Below are 27,035 nucleotides of genomic sequence, written 5' to 3'. Positions count from 1 at the left end.
TCAATCTGGTCCTGTCTAAGACGCTTCATAAAGGTTTTGGGACCTAGATGTCCCCAATCTATGTGTAACGCCTTGAGTTAGTCTGCTTCAGTTTTGTAGATAATTATTCTGCCCATCTGGACTAGTTCATCTACTTCCCTGTTGCCTTGTTGATTGAAGTCAGCTTCCTTTCCACCCCCATCTACTGTGTGGGCTTTTTGGTGACTGACAACAATATCCATTCTATCCATTAACTCATGGATCTATCTCCACTCTCCTTCGTGCTGAATTGTTTTGTTTTTAGCACTTCTGTAACTATTGTTCTGCCATATCTTTTTGTCAGAAGTCATGGCCTGGGCACTGTAGTAACTGTCTGTAACCAGTTCTATTCTCTTTAGATTGGATGTAGAACAGTGTAGCAGTGCTTCCTTTATGGCCATGACTTCTGCTTTCTGGGCAGTGCTTCCTTTATGGCCATGACTTCTGCTTTCTGGGCAGTGCCTGCTATTTCTTGTTTCCTTTTTATGAGTGTTTCGCCAGTGGCTTTGTTTTTTACAATAAAACCCCACTTGGTTACTTCCTGTTTTCTCACTTCCATCCGTGAGCACTACTATGTCCCTAGGTTTATCCTCTTTTGGTTTTACCTTGACTGTTGTAGGTCCTGGTCCTGGTTCGTCAGTGTCCCATCCTTGGTCACTGATGAACATAACTCCTTTGGTGGCATGTACTTTCCTCCACTTATCCCAAGTGGTGGTTGTAATACCTACCATTTTCTTTGTATGGTTAGTGGCCCATAGTTCGTTTAGTTCTGTGTCTTTTATGATTATGGCCTGTCCTTGGGCAAGGGACACACATTTTAGCCCCTGTACTGGAGTACTTCATTGTGGGCCCTTTCAGCTGTTTGATGTAACATTTTAATAGTTTTTCCTGATAGCTCATTCGAAATCCAAATGTAGCCATCCCTCACCACTTCTAGCCCTTCAAGTTTCAGACACAGCCAGAGGGGTACGTTGGGGTCTCTGGGCTTATTTTCTTGGGCTTCTTTTTGTTGTCCCATGCTTTGGTTTGTCTACCATATTCTTTGTGTGACATGGCCTTTTGATGCCCTTCTCTTGTTATGCCTCTGTAGCAATGCTTTGCAGCTCTGCTATAACCTTTGACGTGGTTTCTTAGATACCCTATTTTGCATAGGGCCCTCTGCATTTCCTTTACTGTGTGAGGCTTGCTGAGCTCTGCTACTTTTTCAAATAAATTGTGGCTTGCGGTGATTCCAGTGCCTATAGTGAAACCGAGAAAGTTCACTTCCTCTCGACCTATTTGGCTCTTTGTCAAGTTCAGTTTCATGCCTGCTCTGTTGAGTCTGTCTAGGGCTGCTATTACTGCCTCTGTGTGTTCTGACTCTCTCTATTTAGTCTGGAACATTTTTTATGACTCCCCTTACTTAGAATTTTTTTGCGTCCGATAAGCTGAGGAGATTTTCTTCTCCTTGTAGCATATTTATCCCTATGTGGTTTATTATTTTCATATCCTTTTTTTAAAGTCCATCCTGAAATTTTACCCTGAGGCGTCCACTCTTTGCAATATTTACTTCCATGTAAAGTCCCATTCCCCTACTCCTGTGTCAGTGTCTAACTGACCTAATACATTTGCACATGGGCCACTATCTATCTCAGCTCTTTCAATGTAGTTATGTCTATGTTTAACTTCCTCTTAACTGCTGCTTTTAATGGCTGTGGTTTAAAACCGGCCTTTTTCACTTCCGCATCTGCTTCCTGTTGCCGCAGCTAATACTGACAGTACCAGATATGGTCTCTGTTTCCAAATATTGACTGACTGTCTCACTGTCTCCCTGTTTACACTAATGCATTTTATAGAACTCAACATTTCTATGTAGTAATCTATAAGATAATTATATAGTTCAACTTAATTAACCCGATACTCTCAATGACCCTGGGTCACAACAGATGCCATATATTCTTGTCATCTTTCTACTATTTGAAGACAAACCTTCAAATGATTAGATAAGGCCAAAACGCTGCTAAACATAGCATATGTTTTCTGTACTAATGAAATCTCTCTTTCGGGAGTCCACTGTATTTTATCTAACAATAACCTGGGTTAATCTTAACTCAGTCTCATCAATAATTTTATATATGTTGCGTAGTATGTGATCCATTACCTACAGTACTTTATTATCCCTAAGAACTGCAACATATTTATTTTCATAATTAAATTGAATGCTTATAAAATCACTATTTTTCTACCTTCATCTTTTTTCTGCCCTGTTGGCTTAAAATATATCCTAAATATTTAACATAAATCTTCCTGCATGGCTCTCAACATTACACTAGTGTCTCCTAGATTCGTTGGAGTCCCATCTTGTATCAGGGCCATTGCCATGGGGTACCAGGGCTGTGCATAGAAGGCCACTTTGCCACAATACATACTTACATCCTCTGGCCCCCCTTCTTTTTCTGGAATGACCTTTAATTAGAACCCAATTTCGTATTACTACGAGGTCTGCCTTCCTTAACGGCGCTGAAAATAATTCACTCTTGTTAACATATCTTCACCTTGAGGTTTGTATAAATTTCCTATTTAGTTATAAACTCTATAATATTTTCTAGTTTCCTCAGCGATTTTTTTCTCAAAGAGTAGACTCTAACCCGCCATTGCTCTTTACCTTGAGACTGTATTTAGATTTCCTATTTAGTTATAAACTCTAGTACTTTCTTATTTCTCAGGGATTTTTCCTCAGAGTAGACTCTAACCCAACATTGCTCTTTACCTCAAGATTTAATTTAGATTTCCTATTTAGTTATAAACTCTAGTACTTTCTTATTTCTCAGGGATTTTTCCTCAAAGAGTAGACTCTAACCCAACATTGCTCTTTACCTCAAGATTTAATTTAGATTTCCTATTTAGTTATAAACTCTAGTACTTTCTTATTTCTCAGGGATTTTTTCTCATACAACGCCCATAGTGACACTTACGCACTATGTTAGCTTTACTTTCCCAAGGAAATAATACAATTCAAAGTAGTTATACACTTTGAATAGAGACTGGTGTTCCTTAATCATTTTATAATTAATTTCCACCTGTTCCAACAATTTCTAGTGAAGTTGATCAGTCTTCACTGGAAATTCTTAGGATTCAGGGCTATTTGTCTAATCCTGTTATTGGAGGGGCCGTCTGTTCCCTCTTGGTCAGCGGCCCCAGGGTAATTCCTGGTACGCACAATGCGAGCCTAGTGCTGGGCAGACCTGCCGTTTGCCTGCGTATCATTTCCTGTTCATCCTGTATCATTTCACCCACGAGATCAGGAGCAGAGTTTCAATCGGTCAGAGTTCTGTTAAGAATTTAGATAGGTTGCGACTCCCCTCTACTGGCTGAGAGGTTGAATTGGAGTCGGTGCTTTACTAAATTGAGAGATTCAAGTTTGGCTCGGATGGGAGAACCCGCTGGTGATTCCCTGCCCCAAATGGAATACCAAAAAGTCTGTGTCCGCAACACTGAGCTCAATCGAGAGGCTACAGAGAACTCTCTGGATATATTTGCATCAGCACCCACGTACCTGGCGCAAAACCACAGGGTCAATTCAGACATCCATAAGAGAAAGGAAGGGATAACCTTAAGGACTAGTAGAGTGCCTCTCAACCCCGTTGAACTACCGCAGTGTCAGTGGCCCGCAACGAGGTCGAGATACTGAGCTCAATCGAGAGGCTACAAAGAACTCTCTGGATATATTTGCATCAGCACCCACGTACCTGGCACAAAACTCACAAAACAACTGTTCAATAGTTAAACGGTATATCGGAGAGTTACTTCTCAGATCCAACAAGTTAGAATCTTTTAAGTAATTTGAGTCAGGTGTCAATTTACCCGAAGTCAAATGGTTGTCTAAATGAATTCAGAATTCAAGAAGTCAGCGCGCAAGGAATGGCAAATGTCTCTTTATATACCTTTTGATTAGGGAGCCTGGTGTCTCCTGGTGGATTTTTGCTTCAACACAACACCAAAACACCTTCGAACACTGATTTGTTCCCGATTGAGAAAAATTGGCTGAGCACTTTAAGTGGATACATTTCAGCACAGGAAATTGCCTAATAATACAATAGAAATCTCTCACCCCACAGCTTCAACGTGTAGGTCGTTCTCATTTTAGAGGCAGTGGACCCCTCCTCTCTCTCCCCAAAGACACTAATTTTAGAAGCAGTGGTCCCCTCCTCTCTCTCCCCAAAGACACTAATTTTAGAGGCAGTGGTCCCTTCCTCTCTCTCCCCAAAGACACTCATTTTAGAGGCAATGGTCCCCTCCTCTCTCTCCCCAAAGACACTCATTTTAGAGGCAGTGGTCCCCTCCTCTCTCTCCCCAAAGACACCCATTTTTTTTTGCCAACCTTTCTAAAAATGAAGTTCTTAAAAAGGATAATCCGAGTTATTTTCAGGGAGTAGCCATTCCATAAGGGAAATATGCAAATACATGCAGAAAGAGGCCAATAGAATCTGGCTTCCTTGTGCTTGGCTCTGCCCACCTTCTTCCTTGTTCGGCTCACTGTGTGAGAGTCGAGGTGCAGGAACCAGTTGGTCCACATTGTGTCACCACTGATACACTTCCTCCCTGTATGAACACAGATCAGACCTGCAGCGCTCAAATGCGACCACTTGGGCAGCCTGGTCTCATAGAGTTGACGTAACATAGTAAATGTAAATCTGGGACACTCAAATCAGTATGATATGTTATGTTTGGTATGGTTTCATAAGACAGGTGGTTACTTAAGGCAAAAATGAAAGAAGAGTGGTTGGCTGGGGTGGATTGGTAGGTGTATAATGCTAATGTCTAGCAACTCAAAGACTGTGAGTTTGAATCTCATCACAGACAACTTTAGCATTTTAGCTAATTAGCAACCCAAAAGTTGTGAGTTCGAATCTCATCACGGACAACTTTTGCATTTTAGCTAACTACTTAGCATGTTAGCTGAACTCGAACTCTTTTAGCTAACCCTAATCTTAACCCTAACCCTAACCTTAGCCAGCCAGCTAACATAAGCCACCTAGCGAGAATTCGTAACATATTGTACGTTTTTCAAATTCTTAACATGTAAGATGAATCATAATTATTAACATAACATAAGAAATTGGTGATTGAAAACAACAAATGAATACATACCATATGAAACATAACATACTAAATAAATTAGATCGCCCAGATTTACGTAAAGAATAATACGAAATTCTCAGACACCAGGTTGCAGCCAGCTAGTCAGCCAGCTGATGACGCTATGGCAGTGCAAGAAAGCGCAACACAATTCAATAATAAATCAAGAGCAGCCTTGTAACTTTGCCCTCCCTAAGATCCTCATCCCTGCCCACCTCTACCGTCTTGCTTTCTGCTAAAATAATACTATGCATTATAGGAAAGATTATTTGAATTTGGTTCAGGATTTTCCATAAACTAAGTCAAATTATACAGTTGTTTTAATATGAGTACAAGCATTTCAGAGGTACAGTTTTGGCCAGAATACATTTGTTATGTTCAACTAATGATTTTAGTCTTTATTTTATTTAACCAATTTAACCAAATTCCAATGGCTTCTGTTTTTGTGAACAAGTTTGTTCATGATTTACACTAATAATATTCATTAACAATCGAATAATGTCAGCAAATACATTTATAGTGTTTAAAATAAAACGTTTATTTATTTATTGTAACGGCAAAGTATTTCAGTTTTTAATTACAACTGTCGGTTTTAATAACCTGTAATAAAGCTGAAAGACCAATATACTAAAACGAATATTATTATACATCATTTGTAGCTATACTAGATGTGTTTCAGTTTTATTTGTTCTAATAAAAATAATTTATGCATAAAAATGTATGCATATCAAATTGAGAATAAAACTTATCTCACGAATAAGCTTGTATGTGATTGTATGTGACGCTCGGGGTCGCAGTTTGCATGAACAATGGAAAACAAAATTGCATCCTCTCCAAACCCATCGCATCGTTTGCCTATCCTAGTGTGCGTAAAGCAGGTCACACACCTGCCCCGAACCAACACCGAACTGCGATCCTTTCTTCCCACTTCTAATTTTCGATTGGACAACTTTCTCCCACGTGTGTTGGCCGGAGATGCTTAAATATGCCCCCAGAGAGCAAATTATTGTACTCGTGGTTTAGTATTATGAATTGCTTCTTGATACGGACCTATTAAAAGAACCAACTGCCTGCCACAGGATGCCATCGTTAATCGGAGGACTCGTCTGTTGTATTTCCTTCCTTGCCCTGGAAGTCCAAGCAACATACCGACTTCATGGGGGATACCATCCTCGGCAGCATCAGGCAGACAGCCCTATCGTGTCACGGCAAACGTTTCAGCGGGGCTTCCAACAGCAACAACCATTTCAGAGTGTTCAGCAAGGTCAGCAACAACCATTTCAGAGTGTTGAGCAACCAGCTCAGTCTCAGAATCAAAGAACTATTGACTTGGGAGGTTGGTTCATTTTCATGCATTGTCTATTATTCTGTAGAGAGGCTTATGCTTTCTGTCTATAGTGCGCAGACAGCCGTAGCCGGTATTTGGAATAGTCAGCGCAGACTGCGGTTTATATTAAATTATATTTGAGATTATAGTGTATTTAAATTAATAATTTGCCATTGACGTCCATGTATGATGTGCATTAAAGTTTCGAATGTAGTCTAATCTCCTGTATTGGCCAGTCGTCTGGAATTACAGAATAAAGGATTCTCTAAATGATTTGATACTGTAAATATACATTCTTATCTTGACAGACAATAACATACATGTAGAAATTCATTAGTAGGAAACATGTTACCAAATAGCACATCAAAGGAAGGACTGTCAATGTGTAGGCTTGTCAATGTGTAGGCTAATTTACTCAGTCCTTTGAGCTAAATTAAACCTTCCGGCTATTATATTTCAAAGTTAAATGTTCAGAACCCATCAACGTTACATTGTGAGAAATGGTTAACAAGATGATGTCGATTACTACTGTAGAAGTTGTATTTTTAATGTTTATTTTTCATCAGCTTTTTTGCATCTGTACTCAATTGCTAGCAGACAGGATCGATTCTTAAGGTTAGCAGCCAGCCTCTTACTGATGCTTAAGGCTATACGCGTTTTTTTGTACTTCACGTCATCACCATGTAAGCCATAGGCGCTGGACCAAAAACAATAACCATTGCTCTACTGCATCTTCCTCCCTCGTGGTGGCCCAAAGCACATGGCAATAATCACGTACTAGCAGCCACACAGGAAATGGCCACCAGTCATGTACCTCCAGCTCACTGCACCACCCCTTCGACCTGCACCCCCACCGCTCCCTTCTGTGGGTGCTTTTACCCCTTTCTTTTCCCAATCTCTTATCTTGTTCAATGATTGAGCAGGTGCTGTGGTAAAAGTCACTATTGTTTTTTTTTTTATGTCCTCTGCAGGTGAATCTTGAGAGAAATAGGATAAACATGTGCTTACTATACTACATTGGATGAATTGACTTCCATGTTCAAATTTAACCTTTATTTAGCTAGGTAAGTCAGTTAAGAACAAATTGTTATTTACAATAACAGCCTACCCGGGGAACAGTAGAACAACAGATTTTTTTATTTTTATACCTTGTCAGCTCAGGGATTCAATCCTGCAACCTTTCGGTTACTGGCCCAATGCTCTAACCGCTAGGCTATCTGCCGTCCCAAGTTACCATGTTTACTTCCCTGAGAAAAGGTCAGAAACAAAGCTTTGTTTCATCTCGTATCCATTCCTAATCAACTTTACTTCAGATTTAGATTCAGATTCCTTTATTACTTCAGATTCCTTTATTACTTCAGATTCCTTTATTACATCAGATTCCTTTATTACATCAGATTCCTTTATTACTTCAGATTCCTTTATTACTTCAGATTCCTTTATTACTTCAGATTCCTTTATTACTTCAGATTCCTTTATTACATCAGATTCCTTTATTACATCAGATTCCTTTATTACATCAGATTCCTTTATTACTTCAGATTCCTTTATTACTTCAGATTCCTTTATTACATCAGATTCCTTTATTACATCAGATTCCTTTATTACTTCAGATTCCTTTATTACATCAGATTCCTTTATTACATCAGATTCCTTTATTACATCAGATTTCTTTATTACTTCAGATTCCTTTATTACATCAGATTCCTTTATTACATCAGATTCCTTTATTACATCAGATTCCTTTATTACTTCAGATTCCTTTATTACTTCAGATTCCTTTATTACATCAGATTCCTTTATTACTTCAGATTCCTTTATTACATCAGATTCCTTTATTACATCAGATTCCTTTATTACTTCAGATTCCTTTATTACATCAGATTCCTTTAGACTTGTATTTCTACTGCTTTGTTTTGTAGCATATCGTTGCTGTGTGTAAAGAAGAGTGCACGATTGCCCGCTTAAAAACTAACGTTCCCGTCCAATCTTTTTTTAAATAGTAGCACATGTTAAGGTGACTTGCTAAAACCTTAAGCAACTCCAGGCCTGAATGTGAAACCTGAATGTGTTTGATATATACTGAATGTACAAAACATAGGGAACACCTGCTCTTTCCATATCATAGACTGACCAGGTGAATCCAGGTGAAACCTATAAATCCTTATTGATGTCACTTGTTAAACCCACTTCAACCAGTGTAGATGAAGACTTGAGACAATTGAGATATGGATTGTGTATGTGTGCCATTCAGAGGGTGAATGGGCAAGACAAAATATTTAAGTGCCTTTGAACAGGGTATGGTAGTAGGTGCCAGGCGCACCAGTTTGAGTGTGTCAAGAATTGCAACGCTGCTGGGTTTTTCCATGCTCAAAAGTTTCCAGTGTGTATAAAGAATGGTCCACCACCCAAAGTACATGCAGCCAACTTGACACAACTGTGTCAACATAGGCCGGCATCCCTATGGAACACTTTCAACACCTTGTAGAGGTGTACCCCGATGAATAGAGCCTGTTCTGAGGGTGGAGCAACTCGATATTAGGAAGTTGTGCCTAATGTTTTGTACACTCAGTGTATATGACAGACGAACTCTGGCTAGCAGTTCCCTGATAAAGTGTGTAGAGCAAACCATTTCACCCTCTGTGGTAAAAACCTATGTCACGTTCTTTTCCCTCGCAGAAACCCACTGCAAAAGCCGCCCCCTAGATCTGGTGTTCATCATCGACAGCTCCCGTAGCGTACGCCCCCAAGAATTTGAGAAGGTCAAAATCTTCTTGGCTGACATGGTCGACACCCTTGAGATTGGCGCAGACGCCACACGTGTGGCCGTTGTGAACTACGCTAGCACAGTGAAGATTGAGTTCCTGCTCAAGACGCACTTCGACAAGCCGGGCCTGAAAGCAGCGTTGGCGCGCATCGAATCCTTAGCGGCTGGCACCATGACTGGGCTAGCCATCAAGACGGCCATGGAGGAGACCTTCACCGAGGGATCGGGCGCCCGGCTAACCAACAAGAACATCGCCAAGGTGGCCATCATCGTGACGGACGGACGGCCCCAGGACACGGTGGAGGAGGTTGCCGCGGCGGCGAGGGCGGCAGGCATCGAGATCTACGCAGTCGGGGTGGACAGGGCGGACATGAAGTCCCTGCGTCTCATGGCCAGTCTGCCATTGGACGAACACGTGTTCTACGTGGAGACCTACGGCGTCATCGAGAAGCTCACGTCCAAGTTCAGGGAAACGCTGTGTGGTAAGAGAATGAGGCTAGTGCTAAGACTTAGGTGAGAGATAAGACATGTTTGCAAGTCCTCCTATAATAGGGGTGCACAATTGAATAAGAGCCTCAGTCCTTCTGGTTTCAGTTTCTTTCAGTCCTTGACACCTACTAATGTTACTGACCACCCAGGAAACATACCTGGTTTCCCAGTTCTAAACTAGTTGTAGGATTCCCAGGTCTAAACTAATTGTAGGATTCCCAGGTCTAAACTAGTTGTTGGTTTCCCAGGTCTAAACTAGTTGTTGGATTCCCAGGTCTAAACTAGTTGTTGGATTCCCAGGTCTAAACTAATTGTTGGATTCCCAGGTATAAACTAGTTGTTGGATTCCCAGGTCTAAACTAATTTTTGGATTCCCAGGTATAAACTAGTTGTTGGATTCCCAGGTCTAAACTAGTTGTTGGATTCCCAGGTCTAAACTAGATGTTGGATTCCCAGGTCTAAACTAGTTGTTGGTTTCCCAGGTCTAAACTAGTTTTTAGATTCCCAGGTCTAAACTAGTTGTCGGGTTCCCAGGTCTAAACTAGTTGTTGGTTTCCCAGGTCTAAACTAGCCGTTGGATTCCCAGGTCTAAACCAGTTGTTGGATTCCCAGGTCTAAACTAGTTGTTGGTTTTACAGGTCTAAACTTGTTGTTAGATTCCCAGATCTAAACTAGTTGTTTGATTCCCAGATTTAAACTAGTTGTAGGATTCCCAGGTCTAAACTAGTTGTTGGATTCCCAGGTCTAAAATAGTTGTTGGATTCCCAGGTCTAAACTAGTTGTAGGATTCCCAGGTCTAAACTAGTTGTTGGATTCCCAGTCCTAATCAAGTTGTTGGATTCCCAGGTCTAAACTAGTTGTAGGATTCCCAGGTCTAAACTAGTTGTTGGATTCCCAGGTCTAAACTAGTTGTTGGATTCCCAGGTCTAAACTAGTTGTTGGATTCCCAGGTCTAAACTAGTTGTTGGATTCCCAGGTCTAAACTAGTTGTTGGATTCCCAGGTCTAAACTAGTTGTAGGATTCCCAGGTCTAAACTAGTTGTTGGATTCCCAGTCCTAATCAAGTTGTTGGATTCCCAGGTCTAAACTAGTTGTAGGATTCCCAGGTCTAAACTAGTTGTTGGATTCCCAGGTCTAAACTAGTTGTTGGATTCCCAGGTCTAAACTAGTTGTTGGATTCCCAGGTCTAAACTAGTTGTTGGATTCCCAGGTCTAAACTAGTTGTTGGATTCCCAGGTCTAAACTAGTTGTTGGTTTCCCAGGTCTAAACTAGTTGTTGGTTTCCCAGGTCTAAACTAGTTGTTGGTTTCCCAGGTCTAAACTAGTTGTTGGATTCCCAGGTCTAAACTAGTTGTTGGTTTCCCAGGTCTAAACTAGTTGTTGGTTTCCCAGGTCTAAACTAGTTGTTGGATTCACAGGTCTAAACTAGTTGTTGGATTCCCAGGTCTAAACTAGTTGTTGGATTCCCAGGTCTAAACTAGTTGTTGGATTCCCAGATCTAAACTAGCTTTTGTTTAAAAATCAAGAATGGAAACCAGCAGATGCGGCTCTCGAGGACTGGTGTTGTGCACCTGTACCCCAAAAACATTGACTAATAATAATAATTCTTTCAATATTTAATGTGAAACAGTGATTAAAAATAAAATAAAATAAAAAAAATAGATTCCGTATGATAACCCTCAATTGACCAATTAGAAAGTTATTAATAATTTACCTGAATGAATTCTAACCTGATTAATCCTGTTCAAGGTGACGATGTTGTCAGACTAAACCAATCAGCTGTGAGGATGTTTGTTTACAGGTGTGGACGCCTGTGCCCTGGGACACGACTGCGACCACATATGTGTCAACAACAACAACAACAACTCGTACGCCTGCAAGTGTCGGGAAGGCTATACACTGAATGCAGACAAGAAAACATGCTCACGTAAGGACCACAAGCCTCTATCGGGAATGTGGATAGCACTTTGTTCGATAGGTACCTACATAAGGACTTCATAACACATTCATAACCCATGAATAACCCATATATAAGCAAGCATTTCCCAACAACCACAGGTTGATTTTTGTGATACTTATACTGCAGATTTCAACGATTGTTGACATAAGTATTTATGAAATGCTCATGTACTGCTTGTGAAGGTGTTATGTTATGTATGAGTTATGAATGTATTGTGAAGTCCTTATGTAGGTAGCCTTCAAACAAAGTGTTACCGGAAAGTTTTTGTTTGTAGGGGACATATTTTACTGTATTTATTGTGTAATACAGAAATGGGAGGGTAACAAAACAAGCCTTGTATTTTGGGGCAAAGGTCAATATTAATGTGAAAGATTTTGTCTTATGTTTACACTTGGCAGCAGGTTCTTTGCAAAACCAAAACCAAAACCAAAACCAGAACCAGAACCAAAACCAAAACCAAAACCAAAATGGATCAGGTTCCAACGGTTGGTGCACCTTTATTTCAGAATTCATAGACTAGACATCCTAAGTGCTGCTGTTATGGTATGCATGCCCAGTGCTTGAAGTGGACTGAAATAGATGCCACAGTCATTCTGGCTGCTGGTACTGTTATATTTATTATTCTACAAGAGGTGCAGAAACTCATGATGTGGAACATTTAAGGTGCCCCCCGGGAACTCAGTCCCTGTGTGTTCCTGCCAAAGTCAAGCACTGTGCATGCCACTATCCAATGCGTTTACGCCATCTTCGCTAGCTAACATTGCTTTGTCCCCTCTTCACCTTATACGGCCAATAGATGGTGAGTTTGTTGTGATGCGTCGGCTTGGCTTATTTAGCATTAAAACCCACAGAGCTGCAGAGTAGCCCGGGCTGCAGAGCTAAAGCTCTCGACCTGCCTTGGTTATCGATGGTTCCAAGAGGGTCCGCTTGGACAACTTTGAGCTGGTGAAGAGTCGGCGCTGGCACTGTCCAGGTTGGCCTGATCCGGGTACACCAGCTGAGTCCGGACCTAGTTCACCTTAAACCACCACCAAGGCTTTGAAGAAGGCAGTGAGAGGTGTTCGGTACATGGGTTCCATGACCGTGCTGGCCCTGCTCCACCTGCTGGACAGGAGCTTCACACAGGGAGAAGGCACCAGGCCAAAGTGCCCCGGGTGGCCATCGTGCTGACGGATGGACAGTTGCAAAAGGACATCTCGGAGCATGCCAGGAACCTTAAAGAGCAAGGTGAGAGACCTTTTTCTTAAACAGTATAATGTAACACCATTTTATTGAGTTGAATATATCTGAAGTGGTAAGATGACAACTCCAAACTCTAAAATTACTCACTTTTTTTGGTTTGTTCATCCAGTACATTCTTTGAGTTCATTATTTGAATGCATGTTTCCGCCTACCGTAGCTGTGTAATACTTAAACATCCAATCCCATGTATATCATGCACCGTATCGCAGTTTTGAGTTTGTCAAAAGAGTGACCTTTGTCCTGTCCTGTCTTCCTTCTCTCTTTCCTCAGGTGTGGAGATGTACGCGGTGGGTAAAACGGAGGAGAGCGAGCTCCTGGAGATCGCCTCTGAGCCCCACAGACAGTATTACGTTCACTCGGCTGACTTTAGCACCATGGAGCAAGTTCTGCCACTGTAAGGAAGAAGGAAATAGATGAGCATGGGAAGGTGCAGCATGAGCTAGCTGCTAGAGAAACAACAACTAGATCCAGGAGAAGGACCCAAAGGAGCCTGGTCGACTGACTTGTGTTTGGCCTCATACGTTTATTGGACTGATCCTTGGGTATTTCAAATTGCATGCAGTCACCTGTGGTTTGTTTCACATCTACGGGAGACCTTGAAAATCAAAGTATACATGATGGGTTTGTGTTATGATGAACAAGTGCTTGATTGAAGGGCTTGTCTACTGCCTTGGTTAAAGCTTGAATGAATGGCTGGCCTACTGCCTTGGTTAAAGCTTGAATGAATGGCTGGCCTACTGCCTTGGTTAAAGCTTGAATGAATGGCTGGCCTACTGCCTTGGTTAAAGCTTGAATGAATGGCTGGCCTACTGCCTTGGTTAAAGCTTGATTGAAGGGCTTGTCTACTGCCTTGGTTAAAGCTTGAATGAATGGCTGGCCTACTGCCTTGGTTAAAGCTTGAATGAATGGCTGGCCTACTGCCTTGGTTAAAGCTTGAATGAATGGCTGGCCTACTGCCTTGGTTAAAGCTTGAATGAATGGCTGGCCTACTGCCTTGGTTAAAGCTTGAATGAATGGCTGGCCTACTGCCTTGGTTAAAGCTTGAATGAATGGCTGGCCTACTGCCTTGGTTAAAGCTTGAATGAATGGCTGGCCTACTGCCTTGGTTAAAGCTTGAATGAATGGCTGACCTACTGCCTTGGTTAAAGCTTGAATGAATGGCTGGCCTACTGCCTTGGTTAAAGCTTGAATGAATGGCTGGCCTACTGCCTTGGTTAAAGCTTGAATGAATGGCTGGCCTACTGCCTTGGTTAAAGCTTGAATGAATGGCTGGCCTACTGCCTTGGTTAAAGCTTGAATGAATGGCTGACCTACTGCCTTGGTTAAAGCTTGAATGAATGGCTGGCCTACTGCCTTGGTTAAAGCTTGAATGAATGGCTGACCTACTGCCTTGGTTAAAGCTTGAATGAATGGCTGGCCTACTGCCTTGGTTAAAGCTTGAATGAATGGCTGGCCTACTGCCTTGGTTAAAGCTTGAATGAATGGCTGGCCTACTGCCTTGGTTAAAGCTTGAATGAATGGCTGACCTACTGCCTTGGTTAAAGCTTGAATGAATGGCTGGCCTACTGCCTTGGTTAAAGCTTGAATGAATGGCTGGCCTACTGCCTTGGTTAAAGCTTGAATGAATGGCTGACCTACTGCCTTGGTTAAAGCTTGAATGAATGGCTGGCCTACTGCCTTGGTTAAAGCTTGAATGAATGGCTGGCCTACTGCCTTGGTTAAAGCTTGAATGAATGGCTGGCCTACTGCCTTGGTTAAAGCTTGAATGAATGGCTGGCCTACTGCCTTGGTTAAAGCTTGAATGAATGGCTGACCTACTGCCTTGGTTAAAGCTTGAATGAATGGCTGGCCTACTGCCTTGGTTAAAGCTTGAATGAATGGCTGGCCTACTGCCTTGGTTAAAGCTTGAATGAATGGCTGGCCTACTGCCTTGGTTAAAGCTTGAATGAATGGCTGGCCTACTGCCTTGGTTAAAGCTTGAATGAATGGCTGGCCTACTGCCTTGGTTAAAGCTTGAATTAATGGCTGGCCTACTGCCTTGGTTAAAGCTTGAATGAATGGCTGACCTACTGCCTTGGTTAAAGCTTGAATGAATGGCTGGCCTACTGCCTTGGTTAAAGCTTGAATGAATGGCTGGCCTACTGCCTTGGTTAAAGCTTGAATGAATGGCTGGCCTACTGCCTTGGTTAAAGCTTGAATGAATGGCTGGCCTACTGCCTTGGTTAAAGCTTGAATGAATGGCTGGCCTACTGCCTTGGTTAAAGCTTGAATGAATGGCTGGCCTACTGCCTTGGTTAAAGCTTGAATGAATGGCTGACCTACTGCCTTGGTTAAAGCTTGAATGAATGGCTGACCTACTGCCTTGGTTAAAGCTTGAATGAATGGCTGGCCTACTGCCTTGGTTAAAGCTTGAATGAATGGCTGGCCTACTGCCTTGGTTAAAGCTTGAATGAATGGCTGGCCTACTGCCTTGGTTAAAGCTTGAATGAATGGCTGACCTACTGCCTTGGTTAAAGCTTGAATGAATGGCTGGCCTACTGCCTTGGTTAAAGCTTGAATGAATGGCTGGCCTACTGCCTTGGTTAAAGCTTGAATGTGATTATTACCCTTTTGCAAAACCCAATTGATTTACCATTGACTTCCCCTCAATGATCTAAAAAAACTTTGCCTGATCTTTGACTAACTACTTGACATCCACTTGACTGTATGCATTTGTCTGTACTGGAAGTTTTGCCTTTACATTACGTCAACTAGTTGTGACACTTTACATTACGTTGCTCACAGTAACAGGGAATTGTAATATTTGATTGCATTGTGCAATGTGTAACTACACAATTTGTTTCCTTGTATCCACAATGGAAGATGATTTTAATAGATCCCTAAGTGTGGAAGAAGTGACACTTTATGGGGGGCTGCTGAGGGGAGGACGGCTCATAATAATGGCTGGAATGGAGTGAATGGAATGGCATCAAACCCATGGAAACCATGGAAACTATGTGTTTGCTGTATTTGATACCATTCCACCTATACCGCTCCGGCCATTACCACGAGCCCATCCTACTCAACCAACCTGTGCGTAATACTGAGTAGCCTATCATATTTAGACGACCAAAATAATACAGGAAAAGCTAACAGATAAGTTGTTTATTGGTAACTGCAGTAACTTAACGTCAAGTTTTTTCATAAAAAAATATAGCATTTATTCATTATTGCCATTGATGTCTTTTTCAGAGGACGCGAATGAGATGAGTGGGAATGAGCTGAGTGAAGACGCCTGTATGTGTGAGGCTCAGATTGCGTTCCAGATGAAGATGCAGTCCACCATAAAGCAGCTGACCAACAAACATATCCTTTAACCTCACCGGTCCTTTTTATAATGGGTAAGGGTGGTATTTATATAGGGCTTTACACAAGATTCTCAAAGCCACTACCACCAGCTGCAATGTTGTATGGCCATGTGTATACTGGTCTACTTTAAACTGTTACACTTCCCTATTACACTTCAGTATATGCATTGAAGAAGACAAGTCATTTCCTTGACTGTTATTTCCACTTGATGACCTATCGAGGAAAGTGACCCAGTTTGGAGTCAGGCGTTGATTCTAAAGAAGAGGACGCTGCAAAGAGACCATTCAGAGCTCACCCAGTTAACCTCAATCTAAAGTGGCTGTATAGTTTTCCTCTTTTATCGACAACAGTCCATTTTGGAGTCATCGTACTGTATAACCTCCCTCAATATATGTGGGTTTTTTTAGATCTAAAACAATGTATTTAAAAATTGAACAATAATGTTCAATTTGCTCACAACAGATGTCCCCATTTCATTTTTAAAGCTAGGAACAAAGACCAAAGTTGACTTTTTTTTTTTGCACAATATTTGTCTCCCCATGGTGGCACCTTTCCAGTTGAACAACATTCCATCTTCCACCACATCAGCTATAATAAAGAGGAAGCAATAGAGGCTCCGTCACTGACCAGTGATTTGTTTTCTTATTGTGGTGCAGGATAAATGAAAGACAAGATACACGAAATGTCATTTCTGTCAATATATGGTGTTCTATTGTTCTATTTCCTAGTGTTCTATTTTCTATTGTTCTATTTTCTAGTGTTCTATTTTCTAGTGTTCTATTTTGGATATTTGTACAAATGTACACATTAAATACATATTTTGAACAAATCTCATTAACATTGTTTCTGTCTGTATTTTTTTGTCATAAAGAATAATGTGCTACATGCATGTGCTGTATATATGTCAAGCACAATATAAAAAAACATAATAAATACATTTGCTGGCTGTCTCCAAGTCCACCAGCTACTAAACAATTTGTATGGAGAATAATTAACCCCCCTAAAAAAAGGAGAGACTGAAAAGTGATTGTCAAGTTTATATATGCCATTTCGCAGACACTTTTATCTAAAACAACTTTAGGTCATGCTTGCATACTTACATCCAAAGTGAATACAGTTGTAACTACATTTTCATGTATGGGTGGTCGTGTGAATCAAACCCTCAACCCTGGTGTCAAGCACCATGACCTACCAACTGAGAGCCATACATGACCAAGGAATTTTACAGACTAGCTGGATGATTAAAAAGTATGCACATAATGTTGCCAAACATTTCCCAGACTGAGCCATACTGTAGATATTCTAATACATGGCTCTGGCATTTCCCGTTTCAGAAGTGTTAACATACACAAATGGGAACAGTGCATGGAGATAATAAACTTGGAATAAAGAGACAAACATGCCGAAGGGAGTGCAACGAACAAGGACTACAACACAACACAGATATAAATAATGATGGACTACAATTACCGCAATGTTGAGGGCGGAAGCCCCGATAAAGAGCTTTCCGGTGTGGTTACCAGGGATACCGATGAAAGCGACGTCGATGTTCTGCAACGAAAGCTGGCTTGTGAATTTAGTTTATGAAGGAAACCCATAGTTATGAGATGCAATATATTCTCACCTATGAATGTATTTTGCGCGGAGTTTGCTAGCTATATTCTACAATAGTTTGTTTGTCAACGGTGACTGAATCTCCAGCTAGCTAACGTTACTTCCATAAGCTAGCTAGCAAGTTGCTATCGTTTGCTCTCTAACATTGCTAGCTGGCTAATGTTAGCTTTAGCAAGCACATTCTAGTGAACGTGTGTTGGGTCACTTGGCAGCAACGATGTTTATTTATCTCAGTAAGAAGGTAGGCATACATTTAGCTGTCAGATAGTTTTGTTGATACGCGTGAAGCTTCCATACGTCTCTCACTTGTTGTTGCCTATCAAGACGAGAACTGCATCAACATGCCATTATGATTAATATTGTATTCATCACCATCATGCATATAGTCTCTTGCATGCTTGAGCCAGCCATTTACTGCTAGCTAGCTAGTTATGAGACCTGCAAACTAACGTTAGTCATACAAACTAACGTTAGTGCATGTTACTACCTGTGATAGCAGACACATTTTTCAGAGCCTGTTGGCATAAGCAATACAATCAATGTCCCTTTTGCCTACAACAATAACAACCAGTTATAATCAATTTGATCTAAATGCACAATCCTCTTCCCCTCTCAGATTGCCATCCCCAACAACATACGGCTGAAGTGTGTGTCATGGAACAAAGACCAAGGCTTTATAGCCTGTGGAGGGGATGAGGGTCTTCTCAAAGTCCTTAAGCTGGAGACACAGACAGGTGAATTGGCTTTCCAACACAAGTTACCTCTATAAGTTGAGATTGGCTGAGAGTACCATCTGAGTTATGTTATGCAATGTTTACAAACCCATTTGATTCAGATTCATTTTAGTTATTTAGCAGACACTTTTATCCAGAGTGACTTACAGGAGCAATTAGGTTTAGTGGCTCAATGCTCTCAACCGTGATGCTACCTGCCTCCCAGATTCCAAATGTTTGTGAAACAGAGCTAGAGTAGCTAATTGTGTGTGAAAAACAATTTAAAACCGAAATTAGTTTGGCAACAGTAGACATACTCTGCCAGCAGTATTATGTCAATTAGAAAGTAGGATGGTGAGTTTCTATCTGAGCTTTACCCCCGTGTGTTACCTAAAGGGCTCAGACTTTTGTCTTTTCTCAGACTTGCTCTGACTTGGCTAACTGTGGACTTTTAATGCCTTGTCACAAAGCAACTGTCTTTGTGATGCAGAGGTTGTTGATTCTACTCACCCCAAGTCTTTAGTGTCACACTCCCGATGGAAGCACAATTACACTAGAGCCTACATTAACATAAAACACTGGCGTGGGGTAAGTCTTAGGTGGAAGTGCAGCATAATGGTGTTAGGAAGTAATTTGCTCGGGCTTCTCTGTATTAGGCTACTTTAGAGCTATGGTATAATTCAAGCAGCTTGTGATGTTGACAGGATTATTTAACTCACTATAGGCTAGATAATCAAATCAAATGTTATTGGTCACATACACGTGTTTAGCAGATGTAGTTATTGCGGGTGTAGCGAAATGCTTGTGCTCCTAGTTCCGACAGTGCAGTAATATATAATTACTTAGTGTTAGGAATTACTGTACTAGTATCCTATAAAGGAATTAGGAGTGTCCTATATATTTAAGTAGCCTAAACAATAGTGTTGTAATTGTAAAAACACACACACAAAAAAAACATGACCTCTTGTTCTCATTGGCGCTGTGAACTTTCAACAGACGATGCCAAACTCAAAGGACTTGCAGCACCCAGCAATTTGTCAATGAATCAGACACTTGAAGGCCACAGTGGTAAGTAAAGCGCTATTTATGCCTCTTTCTGGGAGCCAGTGGGACCTCTGAACTCTGTTTGTTGTTTGGTATGACACAGGTGCAGTCCAGGTTGTGACGTGGAATGAGCAGTACCAGAAGCTCACCACGAGTGACCAGAATGGTCTCATTATTGTGTGGATGCTCTACAAAGGTAGGCTACACTGTATAGTCACATTTACTGATAATAATGCATGGGGGGGGGGGGGGGTCCATCAGGATGCCGGTGGTCAGAAAGACTGTAGTGGTGTTACACTTGAAGGATATGTCAAGTCAGAGAAACTTCAGCCATCTTGAAGCCATCTCAGTGTTGTCCATTTCTGTTGACTATTATGACATAATGATATGGTGTGGGACTATGTGATGATTATAATGATTGTGGTACTATGTGATGATTATAATGATTGTGGTACTATGTGATGATTATAATGATTGTGGGACTATGTGCTGATTATAATAATATGGTGTGGGACTATGTGATGATTATAATGATTGTGGGACTATGTGATGATTATAATGATTGTGGGACTATGTGATGATTATAATGATTGTGGGACTATGTGATGATTATAATGATTGCGGGACTATGTGATGATTATAATGATTGCGGGACTATGTGATGATTATAATGATTGCGGGACTATGTGATGATTATAATGATATGGTGTGTGACTATGTGATGATTATAATGATATGGTGTGGGACTATGTGATGATTATAATGATATGGTGTGGGACTATGTGATGATTATAATGATATGGTGTGGGACTATGTGATTGATTATAATGATATGGTGTGGGACTATGTGATGATTATAATGATATGGTGTGGGACTATGTGATTGATTATAATGATATGGTGTGGGACTATGTGATTGATTTATAATGATATGGTGTGTGACTATGTGATGATTATAATGATATGGTGTGTGACTATGTGATGATTATAATGATATGGTGTGTGACTATGTGATGATTATAATGATATGGTGTGTGACTATGTGATGATTATAATGATTGTGGGACTATGTGATGATTATAATGATTGTGGGACTATGTGATGATTATAATGATATGGTGTGGGACTATGTGATGATTATAATGATATGGTGTGGGACTATGTGATGATTATAATGATTGTGGGACTATGTGATGATTATAATGATATGGTGTGTGAATAGGCTGCTGGTACGAGGAGATGATTAACAACAGGAACAAGTCCGTGGTGAGGAGCATGAGTTGGAATGCAGATGGCCAGAAGATTTGTATTGTTTACGAGGACGGGGCAGTCATTGTTGGATCTGTAGATGGTAAGTGCTCCTCTCTTTATCACGTCTGTCTGGACAGTTTGGTTTGTTTTCCCAAACAGAGATTAAGCCTAGTCTTGGGCTAAGAAACACTTCCATAAAGAGGATGACCTAAGAATTGTTTTTCTAATTTATGCACTGGGTCCATCGGGTTATTTCAGTTTTAACAGTCAGAACAAGTTGTCATTGGATTGCTGTTGCTTTCTCACACCCATTGTATAATGGTAATGAGAAAAGCATCATGACGAATATGGCACGTGGTTGTTTTCTAATGGATGTGTTTTGTCTTTTTAGGTAACCGAATCTGGGGGAAAGAGCTCAAGGGAATTCAGCTCGCTCACGTGGCCTGGTCGCCAGATAGCAAGATCCTGCTTTTTGGGATGGCCAATGGGGAAATCCACATCTACGACAATCAGGGAAACTTCATTGTAAGTCTGGTAGCCTTTGAAAAAGATAGCAACACCCCAAAAGTAACGATGGATAGCGCTTTTTGTACACTTAGTAAAGGTGCACGTTTCAATTGTTCTAGAGTGTTTAATGCAACCCCACTTCTGAAGAGTGGATAACATAGTTCTAGGAGACTTAGAGATACTCATTATGTTGCAGATGAAGATGACGGTCAGCTGTCTGCATAACGTGACAGGAGCCATCAGTATCGCAGGGATCCACTGGTACGCAGGGTCAGAGGGCTACGTGGAGCCAGACTGCCCCTGCCTGGCCATCTGCTTCGATAACGGACGGTGTCAGGTCATGCGATACGAGAGTGATGAAAGTGAGTGAATTGGTCAAGAACTTTTGTGAAACAGCACAGTTTAAAAATATATGGCAAATAGAAATCAAACTGGATGGACATCAGAAAAAGATGGGTGAGGTTGAGGGTAGAGGAAGGACAAAATAGAACTATTGTAAAATAGATTGTGTTCATAAAATGTATATAGTATGTATAAGCTGGAAGTAGAAGCCTGGTTGTTCATTAGTTTGTTCCAATGGGTAGAAGGGTGGTTAAGTTAGTGGAAAATAATAAAGGAAAATATGATAAATACGTTAAAAAAAATATATGTATGTGTGTATGTACAGAATGTATGTACGGAAGTTTACATACACTTAGGTTGGAGTCATTAAAACTTGTTTTTCAACCGCTCCACAAATTTCTTGTTAACAAACTATAGTTTTGGCAAGTCGGTTATGGCATCTACTTTGTGCATGACACAAGTCATTTTTCCAAAAATTGTTTCACTTCTAATTCACTGTATCACAATTCCAGTGGGTCAGAAGTTAACATACACTAACTTGACTGTGCTTTTAAACAGCTTAGAAAATGATGTCATGGCTTTAGAAGCTTCTGATAGGCTAATTGACATAATTTGAGTCAATTGGAGGTGTACCTGTGGATGTATTTCAAGGCCTACCTTCAAACTCCGTGCCTCTTTGCTTGACATCATGGGGAAATCAGCCAAGACCTAAAAAAAAAAAAATTGTAGACCTCCACAAGTCTGGTTCATCACTGGGAGCAATTTCCAAACACCTGACGGTACCATGTTCATCTGTACACACAATAGTACACAAGTATAAACACCATGGGACCACACAGCCATCATACCGCTCAGGAAGGAGACGCATTCTGTCTCCTAAAGATGAACGTACTTTGCTGCGACAATTGCAAATCAATCCCAGAACAACTGCAAACGACCATGTGAAGATGCTGGAGAAAACAGGTTCAAAAGGATCTTGGTACAAAAGTATCTATATCCAAAAATATAACTATTTGGCCATATTGACCATCGTTATGTTTGGAGGAAAAAGGGGGAGGCTTGCAAGCTGAAGAACACCATCCCAACCGTGAAGCACGGGATTGGCAGCATCATGTTGTGGGGGTACTTTGCTGCAGGAGGGACTGGTGCACTTCACAAAATAGATGGCTTCATGAGAAAGGAAAAGTACGTGGATATATTGAAGCAACATCTCAAGACTTCAGTCAGGAAGTTAAAACTTGGTCGCAAATGGGTCTTCCAAATGAACAATGACCCCAAGCATACTTCCAAAGTTGTGGCAAAATGGCGTAAGGACAAGTCAAGGTATTGGAGTGGCCATCACAAAGACCTGACCTCAATCCTATAGAAAATGTGTGGGCAGAACTGAAAATGGGGAGGGGGTGGAATGGGGAGTTAGAAAGGGAAATGGGGAGGGGTTGGAATGGGGAGTGAGAAAGGGGAATGGGGGTGAGGGGAATGGGAAGTTAGAAAGGGGAATGGGGGTGAGGGGAATGGGAAGTTAGAAAGGGGAATGGGGGTGAGGGGAATGGGGAGTTAGAAAGGGGAATGGGGAGGGGGTGGAATGGGGAGTTAGAAAGGGGAATGGGGAGGGGGTGGAATGGGGAGTTAGAAAGGGGAATGGGGAGATAGAAAGGGGAATGGGGGTGGGGGGAATGGGGAGTTAGAAAGGGGAATGGGGAGGGGGTGGAATGGGGAATGGGGAGGGGGTGGAATGGGGAGTTAGAAAGGGAAATGGGGAGGGGTTGGAATGGGGAGTGAGAAAGGGGAATGGGGGTGAGGGGAATGGGAAGTTAGAAAGGGGAATGGGGGTGAGGGGAATGGGAAGTTAGAAAGGGGAATGGGGGTGAGGGGAATGGGGAGTTAGAAAGGGGAATGGGGAGGGGGTGGAATGGGGAGTTAGAAAGGGGAATGGGGAGGGGGTGGAATGGGGAGTTAGAAAGGGGAATGGGGAGATAGAAAGGGGAATGGGGGTGGGGGGAATGGGGAGTTAGAAAGGGGAATGGGGAGGGGGTGGAATGGGGAATGGGGAGGGGGTGGAATGGGGAGTTAGAAAGGGGAATGGGGAGGGGGTGGAATGGGGAGTTAGAAAGGGGAATGGGGAGGGGGTGGAATGGGGAGTTAGATAGGGGGAGGGGTGGAATGGGGAGTTAGAAAGGGGAATGGGGAGGGGTGGAATGGGGAGTTAGAAATGGGGAGGGGGTGGAATGGGGAGTTTGAAAGGCGTGAGGAGAATATTGAGGGGGTGGAATGGGGAGTTAGAAAGGGGTGAGGAGAATGGGGAGTTAGAAAGGGGTGAGGAGAATGGGGAGTTAGAAAGGGGTGAGGGGAATGGGGAGTTAGAAAGGGGTGAGGGGAATGGGAAGGGGGTGGAATGGGGAGCGAGCTGAATGCGGCGGGAGAAAATGGAGCTTTGTAGAGAATGCAGAATCCTTGACAGTTAAATGTCGGCTGTAATGACTTATTGACAAATTATGCCAGAACCCCAAGGTCTAAACTGTAAAAGAGATATTTACATGTTTTCATTTTAACATCATTCCAATCAGTTTTGCCTGCTGGGTGGAAACCCCTGGCTAAGTTGGTTACATTTGAGTAAGTTTGGGGTAATATCGTGATAATGACAATGAAGGTCCTTGCTCCACCTCCAATTCCCCTTCCTTGTAAACCCTTTCTCCTGACCATCTCCAGGCCCAGTGTTCATAGACACACTGATGAACGTGGCCAGTATCCAGTGGAACCAGTGTGGCAGCGTGCTGGCTGTGGCAGGCTCCCTGAGGGGCATGGAGAAGGAGGTCAACGTGGTGCAGTTCTACACCCCATTCGGAGAGGTGAGAGAGCCAGGACATCCCAGACGCCAACCTCTCATAGCATAGCTTTCAGATGTTCCCTGGCAATGTGGAAAGTTGCAGGCAAACATGACTTGTTTTTAGTTTAAGTCAACCGGCTTTCTGAGTTAGACTGAATGATACTAACCCGAAATAAATTAAGTTTGTGTAAATAAAAAGTTATTTAATACGTTGTATGAATACAAAGTTGTGGCAGATCGGCATTGATGTCAAAAGGATTCCATGTGATCTCCAGTTAGGATTCGGCCCCTACAGAGTACACAATATTGTCATTAGGCTATATGGCATTTGACCAAAGCAAATTTTACTCCCTTTTGCATAGCATTTGCGAACATTGAAGGTACCTGGCAAGCAGATGACAGAGGTTGCTTGGGAAGGGGGAGGACTGAGGATTGGACTGGCTGTTGACTCCTACATTTACTTTGCCAACATAAGGCCCGATTACAAGGTAAAACAATCATCTGGGGAATAATCGGCTCTGCTTGAAGGTAACAGGGTTTCTTGTACTTTGGTTAAATTCTCTGTGTTTAAAAACTGTTAACACAAGCCGTTTGTAAATGGAGATTAATATGAAATGAAAATGATTTTAGTATGAGATAACAAAAAGACAACAGTTACACAGCGGCAGAATAAATTCAACCACACATTTGTTTCATCACAAAACCGGAGAGTCCGGTGAAGTCCACAAAGCAACTATAGCATTTAACAAATAGTTGCATGACCTGCAGCATGGGCAAGCAAGTTAATGTTCCCGTTAAACAACGTGATTTACAACCCCAGAGAGTTATTGCAAGTCAGCACATAAACAACAGGAGCACTACCTCCAGCATCGTTTCAACTTCAAACATTATTACATTTTTTAATCCTATTTAACTAGGCAAGTCAGTTTAGAACAAATTCTTATTTTCAATGACGGCCTACCGGGGAACAGTGGATTATAACTGCCTTGTTCAGGGGCAGAACGACAGATTTTTACCTTGTCTGCTCGGTTACCTTTCGGTTACTGGCCCAATGCTATAACCACTAGGCTACCTGCTGCCCCAGGTTAAAGAGTGACTGCCTTTAAAAAGCAACAAATCCCTTTGAAAATGGGCTATGTGGCATCGATATGAGTCAGGAAAAAGTTATTCTAGTTGACAAAATTGACTACAAAGTGTAAATCGGATAATTTAGGTCATAAAGTCAGTCTCGTCTAAACTCATCTGACTCTGTCGTACAGTAGTACACGCTTTTACTTTTTGTTGTGATAGGCTCCCTGGATAAAATGTCTACTAGCCTAGCTTCCTCTCATGGGAAACAATGAACCAGCTAAGTTAGCTAGCTAGTTAACGTGGGTCTACTAGGCTACATATTGAACTTCAATCGTCTCAGGCTGGTGGCACAATATATTCATTTATAGTTGGATCAGAATCACCTTTATAATCATTGGCCTGTATGGAGAATTAAGTCCAAATCCCCATCTCCGTACATGGCTTGGGAAAGGGACGATTTAGCTAGCTAGCTAGCTACCGCAGAACATCAACACAAGCACACCAGAAACAATTACGTTTAGCTTTTCATGTGATTTGGTTGGTGTAGTGGTTCAATTGTCCAATACAATTGTCCCAATACAATTTCCATTCTGATCCTTTAGCCACAATGGAGAGTGGTGAAATGTTTGTCTTGACGCAGACATGTCCAATGTCCAACATACTGAGACAGAGGAGTGCTGTTTCACTGTCCAGACAGCATCAGATACATGGTCTACACATACTGAGACAGAGAGGTGCTGTTTCACTGTCCAGACAGCATCAGATACATGGTCTACACATACTGAGACAGAGGGGTGCTGTTTCACTGTCCAGACAGCATCAGATACATGGTCTACACATACTGAGACAGAGAGGTGCTGTTTCACTGTCCAGACAGCATCAGATACATGGTCTACACATACTGAGACAGAGGAGTGCTGTTTCACTGTCCAGACAGCATCAGATACATGGTCTACACATACTGAGACAGGGGGGTGCTGTTTCACTGTCCAGACAGCATCAGATACATGGTCTACACATACTGAGACAGAGAGGTGCTGTTTCACTGTCCAGACAGCATCAGATACATGGTCTACACATACTGAGACAGAGGAGTGCTGTTTCACTGTCCAGACAGCATCAGATACATGGTCTACACATACTGAGACAGAGAGGTGCTGTTTCACTGTCCAGACAGCATCAGATTCATGGTCTACACATACTGAGACAGAGAGGTGCTGTTTCACTGTCCAGACAGCATCAGATACATGGTCTACACATACTGAGACAGAGGGGTGCTGTTTCACTGTCCAGACAGCATCAGATACATGGTCTACACATACTAAGACAGAGGAGTGCTGTTTCACTGTCCAGACAGCATCAGATACATGGTCTACACATACTGAGACAGAGGAGTGCTG

At 41.9% G+C, this 27,035-nt stretch overlaps 2 protein-coding genes across 7 annotated transcripts in view; both read left to right on the top strand.

Moving 5' to 3' along the window:
• Positions 1-5,952: 5,952 nt before the first annotated feature.
• On the top strand, positions 5,953-17,103 carry matn3b (matrilin 3b). 5 transcript variants are annotated; one of them, XM_031829240.1, is made up of 6 exons: positions 5,953-6,472; positions 9,143-9,712; positions 11,521-11,646; positions 12,081-12,164; positions 16,153-16,266; positions 16,475-17,103. In XM_031829240.1, the coding sequence occupies exons 1-6, from the start codon at positions 6,217-6,219 to the stop codon at positions 16,519-16,521; spliced, it is 1,197 nt and encodes a 398-aa protein (XP_031685100.1). In that variant the 5' UTR covers positions 5,953-6,216; the 3' UTR covers positions 16,522-17,103. The 5 variants fall into 5 exon arrangements, with proteins under 5 accessions (XP_031685100.1, XP_020344000.2, XP_031685101.1 ...); XM_020488411.2 differs by having other exon boundaries at positions 5,954-6,472; positions 12,078-12,164; XM_031829241.1 differs by having other exon boundaries at positions 5,955-6,400.
• Positions 17,104-17,793: 690 nt separating this feature from the next.
• The window catches only part of wdr35 (WD repeat domain 35), a 44,582-nt gene continuing 35,340 nt past the window's right edge, over positions 17,794-27,035 (top strand). For both annotated transcript variants that reach the window (XM_031829238.1, XM_031829237.1), the window contains exons 1-9: positions 17,794-18,124; positions 18,500-18,617; positions 19,593-19,664; positions 19,744-19,836; positions 20,863-20,991; positions 21,283-21,416; positions 21,595-21,760; positions 24,447-24,586; positions 24,927-25,052. In XM_031829238.1, the coding sequence (XP_031685098.1) occupies positions 18,101-18,124; positions 18,500-18,617; positions 19,593-19,664; positions 19,744-19,836; positions 20,863-20,991; positions 21,283-21,416; positions 21,595-21,760; positions 24,447-24,586; positions 24,927-25,052 (1,002 nt within the window). In that variant the 5' untranslated portion in view covers positions 17,794-18,100. The remainder of the gene's footprint in view (positions 18,125-18,499; positions 18,618-19,592; positions 19,665-19,743; positions 19,837-20,862; positions 20,992-21,282; positions 21,417-21,594; positions 21,761-24,446; positions 24,587-24,926; positions 25,053-27,035) is intronic.

The sequence above is a fragment of the Oncorhynchus kisutch genome, linkage group LG7, assembly GCF_002021735.2.
Source record: "Oncorhynchus kisutch isolate 150728-3 linkage group LG7, Okis_V2, whole genome shotgun sequence".
Classification (NCBI taxonomy): Eukaryota; Metazoa; Chordata; class Actinopteri; order Salmoniformes; family Salmonidae; genus Oncorhynchus; species Oncorhynchus kisutch.
This window is presented reverse-complemented; position numbering and strand designations above follow the sequence as displayed.

Bases quoted from the DNA above. Each gene is read 5' to 3' on its own strand.
- matn3b (XM_020488411.2), top strand. From the start codon at position 6,217: ATGCCATCGTTAATCGGAGGACTCGTCTGTTGTATTTCCTTCCTTGCC. The intron at 6,473-9,142 runs GTTGGTTCATTT...TTTCCCTCGCAG, and splicing joins AAGAACTATTGACTTGGGAG to AAACCCACTGCAAAAGCCGC. The intron at 12,165-16,152 runs GTTGGTGCACCT...TGTCTTTTTCAG, and splicing joins AAATGGATCAGGTTCCAACG to AGGACGCGAATGAGATGAGT.